Source organism: Protopterus annectens, chromosome 16.part0 (assembly GCF_019279795.1).
Source record: "Protopterus annectens isolate FY-2018-M chromosome 16.part0, PAN1.0, whole genome shotgun sequence".
Classification (NCBI taxonomy): Eukaryota; Metazoa; Chordata; order Ceratodontiformes; family Protopteridae; genus Protopterus; species Protopterus annectens.
The window spans coordinates 760,844,710-760,857,465 of NC_056750.1; the positions used below are offsets into that span (position 1 = coordinate 760,844,710).

The window sequence follows — 12,756 nt, forward strand, 5'->3', positions numbered from 1 at the left end:
ATATAGCTTCAAAAAAATAATCCTATGAGAAAGATCTTATTTTTTTTTTTTTTTACTTTATTGGTGGTTTTCCAAGGGTTCACTTTACTTTGTCTTTTAAGTGATGCCGTGCTTTCCGGACTATATGAAGAGAGACATTTCTGCAGTAAAATTAAATATGTTCTTTTTATTAAGAAATGTAGATGCTTCTCTGCTGTATCAAACACTTGGGACCCTTCAGGAAGACATTTTTTTATCTTAATAGGAAATATATTAGTGTTTTGCTTTAGTTCTTTTATTAAAGGCAAGCAGGCCTTTCTTTTATTCATTACATTAGTGAAGTAGTTATCAAATCTTATTTGATGTTCTCCTATTTTGACACACACATTAAACAAAGCTGCTTTTAATACTTGATCTTTTCAATACTAGACATAAATTTAATAATTGTTGACCGAGGATGTGCATTTCCTTTATCTGATGGTGCAACTAAAGATCTATGTGCTGTCTTTATCCCGAAGGACTACGTTTATGGTAAAATTCAAGTATTTATGTAACCAAGTTGTCAAAAGTTTATAATATTGTCTCTTCCATATTTTACGGGTATTCCATATATTCTTACATTATTTCTCCAATTTTCCAAATCATCTACTTTGTCTACAAGTCAATTATTTTGTTTTAAGAGAAATTCAGTTTGTGACTCACCTTCAGCTCTTCCCCCTTCATGATCAATTAAAACTTCTCTATTATTGATTTGTATACTTTGTTGTTAAACTATATAGGTTGTACATTTTTTCAACATTCTTTGTTAGTTCTCAGTGTAAGCATCCAGTCTGTCCATTTTAATTTTTACATCCTGGATACTTGCTAACAGTGACTGTATTTCTTTCTTGACAGAGGAATCCTGAGCATCATCAGTCTCTCCTCTCTTCATAAAATAAATGAAATTATGACAGAAAAATAACATCCTAGAAGATTCACTTTATTTCTCACTATTTCTGAATACAAAATGGATGTAAGGAATTTCCAAATTTTTATTTTTAACTGCTATTTTCTGCCAAAATAATAAAATCAGTTGCACAGCTCTTTCTAGTTGCTGCTGTCAGGCATCTTGGCCACACACTGCCGGGGGTGTTTTATTTATGCCATAGTTACCCAGGGCAGCTGACTTCCCAAACAGTACTATCATACATGTCTTGGTATTGAGATTTAAGCCATGACTTTGACACCAAAGTTTGTCTGTGTTAGAACTTCCTGAAGGGTGTTCTCATCCTCTGAGTTTTTAATTGCAATGAATCCCCTAATGCACCAGTTTCTACTCATTTTTGTGCCTCTTACAACTTTTTCTTTTTGCTTAATTTCTATTGACTAATATTATAAATTAGTGTTGCTTTTTATTTTATTTTTTATTTGTACCGTCTATCTGACTTAGTTTTGTACTTTTTTCCTTTCTGTATGGTTCCTACATTAACTAAATTTTCATTAACTATCTATTGTTCAAATGCTGTACTAATGTATCAACGTGGAACGTCTGTTGTATATATTATGGGACTTTACTCCCCTGGCCTCCACTGAAAATGGGCCATTTAGGCCCCAGCTAGACTTTCTCAATAAGAAAATTGACATTTAAAAACATAAATAATAATAAAATAAAAAAATACTGCTCCCAGTTTGCAATCATCCAATTGACATTGGCTTTGACCTCTGAGAAGGAGATGCCAAAGAGGAGTGGGCCCAGCACATAACCTTGAGGCACTGGACTAGTGACTGCCTATTTGTAGAGGTGTTCACACCGATCCTAACCTCTTAGTTCCTATCTGTGAGCCAGCTAACTATTCAGCATATTATAAAGGGATTTATACCTAGTTCCATAAGTTTGTTGACAATGACCTGGTTGGGCATTGTATTTTCAAAGAAACCCTCCAAGTTCAGTAAGCATGACCTTCCTTTAACAAAGCTTAATTGGTTGGATCCAGTGTCTGGTGGTCTCCTGATAAGTCATATTTTAGGCTGTTCAGGAGGCATTCCAGGATATTATCTGGGCCCATAGAGCTGGTGTTCTTGACTTTAGCAGCCAGTACATGCTCCCTTGTTATAGTTGGAACTGTTATGTTTGAGGGTATTTCTTGGGAATGAATTAGGGTGAGACAGGGATAAGGCTGAAAATTAATTTACTCACCAACAGGTTTGCTACATCACCAGGCTTGGTGAATGTGGCACCATTACATTGCTGTGTGCTGCCCTTGAGGTATTTGAGATAGCTAAAGAAGACCTTATGGTTATCTTTCACCTGGGATGCTACCTTAATCTCAAAGTTGGCTTTGTTTGACCTAATTAGCCCTCCTGGTTGCCTATTTTTGTTTTATGTGAGAGTTTTTATCTTTATGGAAATTACCCTTCCTGATTTTTGCCATATTTTTCTCTTGTGTTGTATATCCTGTTTAATTTGGAATGCCCCCCAAGGTGGTTTGTTTCTGGGGATAGTCCTGGGCTTACTTCTGGTACATACAGCAGTCTCTATGCAGCCACTGACATGGTTGTACAGACTTTCTGTGAGTAATTCAGCTCAGGCCACTGTGTTCAAGGGGTTTGGAAGAACACTGAATTTTGACAAACCATCACTTAATCAAAGACAGTTTGCCTTGGAATAGTTACTATTATTGGTTTTATTGGGGTTAGAGATTTGATTGTGAATTTGAAGGAAACGGTTTTATGGCTGGACCTTTCCAGGAAGGATGAGACATTTAGGAGGCGGAGCGGCTGAATTGGCCCATATTTGTGAGTACAAGTCTGAGTATGTTGGAGCCTCTAGTGGTGTATTCACTATTTAGTCAGGGGTGTTTGAAGTCCAAGAATATCTGTGCCTGTAGATTTGAAGCCATAGTGGATTCACAGTCTATATAGGGTTAATTAAAGTCTCCAATGAGTAGGGTTGTTAGGTTGGATGGTGTCTCTACTAGGTCCAGTAATGTACTGTGGGCTTCTTGAGGCATGGAGGGTGACCTAAATTTGGCTGGAATATGGTACAGGAAATTTTTCTATGGTGACCTACAAGTGGAGAAACTTCAGTGCATTATCCTGTTTGACCAACCTAGAGGTATGCTTATTATTGATGTATATCGAGAGAGCTCCACCTTTAGTCCTTGTCTGTGCAGCTACTGGTCTAAAAGTGTGGAAGGCACTGAAACCTTGAAATGCTGGTGTATTGTCTGCCAATTTAAACATGTCCCAGTAACTGCACATATGTCTATTTTTTGATTGTCAAGAGGGCTTGGAAGGAGTCTTGGTTTATATTTAGGCTCCTGGTACTGAGCAGTAACACCATGAGCTCAGTTGATTGCTTTTGCTATGTCTGTAGGCTTGTCAATTTGGCACTGCCTAAAAAGGCACTATGGGGGTAGGTTAAGTGTTATCCAATATTTTCATCCCAGAGGGGACAAGTGCAGACCATCCTTGCAAAGCAACATGGTCTATTAAATGTGACAAATTGACAAATATTGGCTACTCTTAGAATGACACCAGAAAGACACCCAATTGTGGAAATCAGTCATCGTTTGCTCATATGTGGCATCATCCTTGGTGATGGTAACATGCTGCTCAATGCACTGTGACATCATCCTCAGTGATACATTGCATCATCCTTGGTGATGGTAACATGCTGCTCAATGCCAGGCTCATACCAGCCTGACAGCTCCATAATGTTTGTCTTCATATAGTCCAGGAAGGTATGTCTCATCTCATTTACACCTACTTGGACTATGATGGAATCATACTGGTACCAGTGGAGTAATAATTTGTGTGTGTGTGTGTGTGTGTGCGTACACATTTTGTGTGTTATGTGAGCTGGGTGTTGTATGCATGATTTCAACAACCTGATGTATGCTTTTATGCAAGAGTTTCACCTCCAGTGTCATTGTGGAAGTCACTCTCACATACTTTGTTTCTTTTTTTAAGAATTAAGTGGCTGCTGGTAAACATGAGACAATTGTTGCATTGCAGGGTCTATATCATATAAACAAAGCATTAAAATGTTGACTCACCTCTGATAGACCCCTATTTCAGGAAGCTGCATAATATTGAATGGCCAAAATCATTGATTTCTTTCCAAGGGAAAGAAATTGGTTGGCCGTTCTTTTAAATCTACACTTTTCCCAACTGTAGTGCTATCTCTGAGTTAGTATATTTAGTTAGGAGGGTGTTTGTTGTAATGCGGTGTGTGTGTTTGGGCTACCAATTTCTTTCCCTTGGAAAGAAATCTGTGATTTGAGGGTTCGATGTTGTGCAGTTTAGAGAAATAGGGGTCGATCAAAGGTGAGTCGACACTCTAATGCTTCGTTTATATAAATATAGACTCATGTTGCCAAGATGTCTATATCTACCAATCTGGCTACAGAGAAGATAGAAAATGCATATGCATGCTGTAAAGTCCTTTGAATTGTGAGCTAAAAGGGAGTGGTGCTATGGTTAGAAGCAGGGGTGTGCCCAGGATTTTCAAATTTGTGCTCACAGCTCCCAGATTGCCAATACACCAAGCCACACCCACATCAACACTGCTGACAAAACCACACCCACTCTCGATGCTGATTTCTGAACAGATCACAGGCAAGTATATGTCGAGGTAGTAATTATTTACATGATGAAGCAGCATGAACATTTCATTCCAAAAGTGCATCTTCCTTTGGTTGAAAAACAAAATACCTTCTCATTTACATTTGAGCAGTCTTCACCCCAGAAGAGATGTATCCTGATTCTTAGTCCTGAGGGCATAATCAACCTATTTGGCAACCCCCAAGATTACTCTCCTTCAACCCTTCCAGCTACTCATCCCTGTAGTGGCTCATTTGAACTCTATTAGAGCTGATGACTACAGGATGGCAGCCTCTTGGGAGTGCGTGCTCTATAGTGTTGTCTGTAGGTGCAACATATAGTGCCCCCCTGAACCACAACTACCACCCTCCCACCTGCATGGGTAACCTGCAATGGCTGCTCACACCTGTGGACTACACTCACATTAAGCCTTTTGAGATGGTAAACCTTACAGTACCAACAACAAATACACTTTAGCTTGGCTCCGTCATACTGACACTGACAATGAAATGCAGATGTGTATCCATGGCAATCAATTAAACAAAAGCAAAAGCTGTTCACAGTTATACCCTTAGTACCTCAATTATATTCTGTGAATGTCAAGCCTTTGCTGACATGAAACAGGTTAAAAGTAAGATAGCTGCCCTAGGCCCCTGAAGCTATGAGACTGTACATGCTCTAGTGTGCTTTTTAGACTATTTCTAGCCTTTTGACTTGGTGCCAGTCTGACAAAATTATGTAAAAAGGAAAGAGGTGCAGTCTTATCCTTTTTTTCAAGTTATAAATTAGTTGCATACAAGGCTTAATGTTCAAAGCTGGCAAGATACCACCCAATACACCAAGGAGACAGTTGCTTGTGAAAACAAAACGTATACCTGCAAATAAAGCCTGCCTCCCTACCCTCTCACAAAATGAAAACATAGTCACTTTATGTATACCCCTATATTGCTACATGCTGAAAGAACAAATTATACTGGTGGGAGAGTGGCATAATGGTTAAGGTGTTTACCTTAAAAACACGAGGTACAAGGTTTGATTCTCATATGGGGTAATTGGCTAGGCTTAAAAATAGTCCACAGGGGCAGTTCGCCTAGTACTAATCCATGAACCTATAATAATCCATGAACATTTCTCACAATCAAACCTATGAGTATTAGTTCCCACATTATTCTCAGCCTCTGAGTAAGTAGAGAGAGTTTTGAACTACACTGGACATAGGGCATTAGCTAAGGATGGGCTCCCTCTACTAAGCCAGTTTCAAGCTTCAGCTGTAAAAGATCCTTTACTGCCAAACTCTATGCACATGTAAACAATTGCATGGACACATCTGCCCCCTCAGAAATAAATACACCACCAAATTCAAAAATAACCCCCTATGGTGGAACTCTAATATAAACAGGCAGTAAAATAAAAGAAATAATACACACTGTTTGCAAAAATAAATCTCTCAAGAAGTCAAACACACACACTTGCTAAACTAAACAATGACCTCTGGATCCTGATCAGGTCAACTGAAGCCGGATATGAGGTAAAAATAGCAATAACAGCAGCAATGAAAGGGGGAGGGAAGGACTATGAAAATCAGAATGCATTAAGGGGTGGAGGGAGAGCCTTATAAAATCACATAAGGAAAAGAGTGGGAAAGTTGATAAAAATTTCATAGAAGAGGAATTCAATCAAATAAAGCTGATATTGGAGCTGTTTCAGAAACAGCTTAATGTCTCAATAGGAGGTGGGGCAGACACAAAGAGCAGAGCAACAGAAAGGCAGTGGAATAGAACTTCTCTAAACTATAGGTCAATGACCCTAGGCAGGTTAGGTTTCAGAAACTTTTGATTAATGTCTCAATGAGGCAGACACAGGGTAACAGAAGGCACTAGAATACTACTTTAAGTAAATGGTAAGCAAAATATAAAACTGTAGAAGCAAACTGAAATATCAAAACTGTAAAAGCACTGAAGCACACATCCTGGAGTAGATAAAACAGTACTTTCAGCATTGAAGTTATTACTGCAGTTTAAGGTACCAGACTATGCAGAAATTTACCAGAAACACTATTTATGGAAAATGCAGTAATAAATGATTAAATGAGGCTCATATCTGGCAGCAGTACACAGTTCTGCCACTATTATGAATGAAACTACAAGACTAAGGCCCAGGAGGGTTTAAAATACAAGTGGCTAGCTTTTACAAGTAATTCTACTTGTGGAGATAAAAGTGCAATATAATACAGAAACACAATCTACCCAAAACACACTAAAAAGTACAAACAGATAACTTAGACTAACAGTAGGAAGATAGATAGATAGATAGATAGATAGATAGATAAAGGAGATAACTACACCAATACTGACCTACCAGTTCACTACACACGTCTGCATGCAAGCACACGCTAGTACAGTTCATCAAGACCTTTCAGTCATCTATGCTTCCCTTTTCTACTATTAAGGGCCTGCCTATCACTGCCACTAATTCTCTGAATTCAAGCAAACAATCTTTAGCAATATAACAGCTCACAATCTTAAAATAAAACAACAAATAAATCAGAATGGCTAAAAGATTCAAATGCAATGCATTTCATATCACGTTTACTGCTTTTGTCAGAATGCCTTTGCAGTACTGTAACCAACATGATGGTATTCCTAAGAAGTTTTCAGTTGTATCAGTTGCAGTCTTCTGATTCTGAAACCAGGGTCAGCAATATACTATTCATACATGCACAATTTATTGATCAATTCAAGTGGTTTTATTCAAAGGTCACCGTTTTCTTAAATTTGATTACATTTTGTGTCAGTGTTAGTCATTTTGCATATAACAATTTATGCTCTACATGTCTGCTAGTTCTTAGGTTTATATGCATTTCAGATATTTTATAGTCAAATGTTATGTTCATGTGTGTGACCTTGTGGGTTTGAATGAAACATTATTATATGGAGATATAAAGATATATAAATACAGAGATATATAGATGCATAGACAGATGGGAAAAGGACAAACGGTTTTGGATGCTGGCCAAAATGCATCTGCAAGGACACCAGAAGATTTCTGCCAATTTAATGAGTGCTTTATTCAGAGCATTTTTGCTTATACAAGTTACTCTTCATAATTTTAGAAGAAGAAGGCATACCTCGTAACTGTCTCTGGTTTTGGTCCATTTTGCCCTACCCCTCATAAATTTTTGGATTTTCAGGTACATCCTTGAGGATTGCAGTCAGTAATGCCAGACATAAGAGCTTTATACTTCTTGGTCATAAAGTGCATGTTCCTGTAAAACCTGCTGCTCTGTTAACGTCTTAAGTGAATTCAAAATGACAGAATAAAATGGCATAACTCTCAATTCAACCTGATTTTTCCAGATATGTTCATCCTGTCCCTCATAATATTTTTTTTTTATTGTTCTGGTACCTAACTGAGGATTGTAGCCAGTCAGCAATGCTGGACAACAGAGTTTCATAGTCTTACAGTTATTTCTCCAACTCCTACAGCCACTTTGTTTATCTATTATTTTTGTACCTCACCCCTCCTCTTCATATTGCATTTATTTCCTAAACTCTTAGTCTTCTTCCTCTCACATCCCAGTATAATTCCTCCTCTGTTCATTTATCGCCCTGCTTATTTCCATAACTTCTCCCTTTATATCTATATTTTCATTTTAAGCTAATTCTACTTGTCTGTTTGTAAATTATTACTAAACTCAAAACATCCAGTTTGATTTTTTCCCTGCAGTCTTTATACTTTTAATACATTACTATTGCATGCCATTTCTCTATCTAATAATAACCCAATTTATGTTAAGTTCTCTCTTGTTTTTTTGTGTTAAAATTTTATTTTCATGTAAGAAATATTTCCCAGGCCTCCACTGGAAATGGGTTTTACCCAGTCTGACATTTCCCAGTCAAAAAAGACAAATAAATACAATACTTTCTATTGTTCACAAAGTTCATGCTCATGTAAAGCCAGCTGTCTTTTAACTTTGGTGAGTTACAGTGATAGTTAAAACTTGCCCCAACTCACTCATAATTTTTGCCGCTGCACAAAATTCTCAAGCAAAGAAGATGAGAGGCATGGAACAAAGGATTGTAGCTTTTACGAAGAACTAACATTCCTGCATCAACAAACATCTTGCAAATAATAATAAGTATATAAAACTCTGAAGTGTGACATCAATAAATGGTAATTTACCAGAGAATCAAAAAGTGAGGCAGGAACCAGGGATGTCCTGCAAAATTCTGTACATTTCTGTGGCATAGTCTGGGTGGTCACTAATAGCAACCATCAGTTTAGTAAAGAGTTAAACTTTGAAGTGATGCCATCATGCTTAATTGACAACCAATTAGGAATGTCAATCAGATCAGGACTGATGATTCATTGATGGTATCTGCATGATCTACACAGCTGACCAGATTTGACAGATGGTCTTGAGAACTTTTGTATAAAATTAGTAAAATGTTTTACCTCAGGTATAAAATCATAGTGTTTATTTTTATTTATTTTTTTTTAGTTTCTTTAATGATTAATCTTAGAATGATTTAACATTTTTTTATTTAGATAAATAATAATTCTGATAGTCTATATAATGTTTGTATTGTTTATTGACAGATTTCAAGCGAATGTTCCAGCAGTGTAACAATGGCCAGTGCAGGTAGGAATTTTATATTTTGATTGCAAGCTTATTACTTAAAACTGATCTTACACTGACCTACATATTCATTCCTATAACACCAAAATATATGTTATTACTTTACCATTTATCTTCCATCTAGAAATCTATGAAATAATAAAACCCAATGCAAATTTATAATGTTGTAAGTGCAGGTTCTATTACTTCTATATATTTTTTTACTTCATGTGTTGTGTGTTACAGTGCTAAGTAAAGTATTTACACAGACTGGTATTACTACAGTTGTCATGTTAGTAGGGAAAAGGGTGGATATAGATGGAGTGCAGTGCTCTTCTGTGACCCTTGCAAAATTAGAATAGTGAAAACAGTCAAACTTATTCTTTAAATAAACTTCGAGGTGATGTCAGGATGAAGCACAAAGACAACAGAGAAACTAACCCAGTAACACTCATATGTTGCTCATAGACCATTAAATACAGTGCTGCATCCAAGTCTACCAGCTACATATGAATTGAAACAGGGATGCATCCTTGTCTTATTAACAAGGTGCAACTGTCTACATCAGTCTTATACAATGGGTTGGTAAAGTGAGCAATCCTCATTGCAGGTTCAACATTCACAGCAGGGTTTTATTCCTCATTGGATGTTCAACGTTCAAAACAGAGTTTTAATGTACAGATATTGCACTCTGAATAATGAGTGTATTTAATCTGGTAAGAAATCACAATACACAGACTAAAATATTTTCTCAGAGCCTTCCACTCACTAACCACAGATCTTTAGAAGACTGACCAAAAACTAAATAAATACAAACTTAGCAGAAGTAAAGCAAGTAACTCCTGCAGGACCCATCTTTTTTCTTCACCACAAATTAACCACAGCTATGAGAAAGCTCTGGTAAGCAAGCAGGAAAAACAGATAAGTAAATAAATGACCTTAAAGCAAGTAACTGCCACACCATTTAGACTAGCCCATCTTTTCCTTACTTCTCATAACCAAGATTCATAAACAGCCATATCTAGTGAACAAAAAAAAAAAAAAAAAAAAGAAAGAAAACAGTTCTAACTCAACTAACTACAGCAGCAGATAAAAGGATGAGATGCATTTGTGCGTCTGTGCGTGCGTGTGTGTCTCTGTGTAGAGTGTTGCAGGGAGAGTTCTAAAATTACCTGAAATAAACAGAGTACACAGTCAAAATGGGCTCCCTTTTGAAATGTCAGCACTCAAAATCTCAAGTGCTGAGAAGCCCAAAAAAAAGGACAGAAAACCCGGATAAGAGCGAATCTTGAATATCGCTATTCTCCTTAAAATGTCTTTTTGCAGAGGTTCAAAAGCCACCCTTCACTCATGTGGGAGATGAGCCCACTATACCTTCCCAGATTTATATATACCAACTCCAAGATCAATATACATCAGAGGAAAAGGGAAATTTCTAAGAAACGGCAACTTGGTTTATACAAGCCAATCTTTTGATCATTTAATCTCCATGTTTCTCCATATTTTGGGACTTGATCTAGCGGGTCACAACATTTTCAAGTGGTTACCATCAAAATGCTAGGTGCATTTAGCATTTTTGTTTGTGTGTGTGTGTGTGTGTGTGTGTGTGTGTGTGTGTGTGAGTTTCTATGGCACTCCATCTACCTGCATGTTTGTGTGTCTGTGAAGTGGAGTGAATGTGACTTTCTGCGTCAATCTACCTGCGTTTTTGTGTGTGCATGAAAGACTGCCTTTGTGTGTTTTTGCATGTGTATATATTTGTGTCTGTGTAGACATTAATACTTATACAGCTTATATTTTGAATGTAAAATACTTCCTCCAGTAATAAGTACATGTCCTACAGAAATATTAAGCATTAAGAGAAGAAAAAAAACATCAGAAGAAAATCTTGTTAATCGCATTATATCTTTTTCTGGAATATTTAGAAAATGCAGAAATCAAAAGAAGACAATTTTTAGTCATTCCCAAATAAGCCTTAAATATACATTAATTTCACCATCTATTATCCTGCTTCTCTTCACCGTTGTGGTAGTAATTGCAGTAGCTTGTAAAGAGTGATTTGTGTATCTCTTCAGAAGGTTTGCGTCTCTGCATATATCTATATCTGGTGGTATTTTTGATAGTAATTGATTCCTATTGTCTGTGTTGTGTACCATGTTTGTATTTTATCCAGTATGTGCTGTGAGTGACTCACTGGGTGGCACATTTTGAAGATATTTGTTGATGCTTTGGAGACTGCATAATGGGTCTGTCAGGCTGGTAAACACAAATACCCCAGTGCATTGTCTTGTGTGGTCACAGTGTTTTGCATGTTTTTTGGTGTGTGTATTGAAGTTTATTGTTAATGTTTATTGTTACTTATTACATATTCTATTCCAGTTTCCTGTCTTTTTAAAAGTTAAACTGATTTGTAGCTGTATTTCAAACCCCAACCTTTGGATTAGTCAGAGTGCTGGATTTGGGAAAGGAGCCTTGTTGCTTCTTAATTTCTTCAATCATTCATGGGTTGTGATGTTCTGCTATATCTTTTCCACCTCTTCTATATGTTTTAATTACTGCTTTAAATACATTGTTTGCATTTTTAATCACTTCTGTCTGTAGGTTATTTCTGTTTAGTGAAGGATTATAGAACCACAAAGGTGCTTCTAGCATATTCTTGTCCAGTTGTGTATCTTACTGCAACATAAAATTCTTAGCATTGTGTTTAAGTTCTGTGGTGTTACAGTTTCTAAGTCTGCATTGTACTATTTTTGTTTTTGTCAGTCTTAAATTATATTTACAGCAAACTATTTTTGAATTTCCCACTTCTTTTTGAGATTCTATTTTTTGCAGATCTTAAGCTTTTTTTTATTTTGTTGTCTTTTTGCTGATCTTCATTACAGACATAGAACTATAAATACCATCTTTGTTTTTTTAGGAATGTTTATAGCGTTATATTTTCTGTTGCTGTAACTGAAATACAGAGCGTGAATGATTACATCTGCCCCTGGTACATTGTTAAACATTTCTTCTATTTATATATCACTGATCAGGTCAAAATTTAGCTAATTTTATTTTTTACTTTTTTAACAATATAGCAATACTGCTGGTTTTCTGCACTGTATATTTTACTGTAGCTGTTTTGTTTTATGAAGATGCATGCTTTCTGTTTAATTTGCAAAAATGTGTAATATCTGGTGTTGGTGTTTTTTTTTTCCCATCTGGTGAGGAGTTGGGTATTATTTTTTAAATTACATTTCCCTTGTCTGTGCAACTGAAGTCATCAAACAAATGCTCTTTACTTGTATGGCTGAACAGAGAAGTAAAATAGTGGTACTTTGTTTTGTGGTGTTTAGTGGCATTAATTTAATGTCATGTGTTTTTATAGGTTCATAGGTTCATATGTAGGTACTAGGCTATTGGCCGTAGGGCCTATATAAGCCTAGCCAAAAATGTTCCCTGGCTTTCGCCACCCAATAATTTATTTTCCTGTGCTCCTGTCGTGCAGAGCAGCAGAAGTGATCCCTGGTGTGAATTTCCTATTTCCCACCCAGTTGTCAAGATTTTTCTTAAAGAAGGCCAATGAGGAGCTTTGT

At 36.6% G+C, this 12,756-nt stretch overlaps 1 protein-coding gene across 1 annotated transcript in view; it reads left to right on the forward strand.

Annotated features, from left to right (window-relative positions):
* Positions 1–12,756, forward strand: part of TNFSF8 (TNF superfamily member 8) — a 298,117-nt gene that overhangs the window by 117,693 nt on the left and 167,668 nt on the right. The window contains exon 2 of the mRNA XM_044057807.1: positions 9,163–9,205. Coding sequence (XP_043913742.1) covers positions 9,163–9,205 — 43 coding nt within the window. The remainder of the gene's footprint in view (positions 1–9,162; positions 9,206–12,756) is intronic.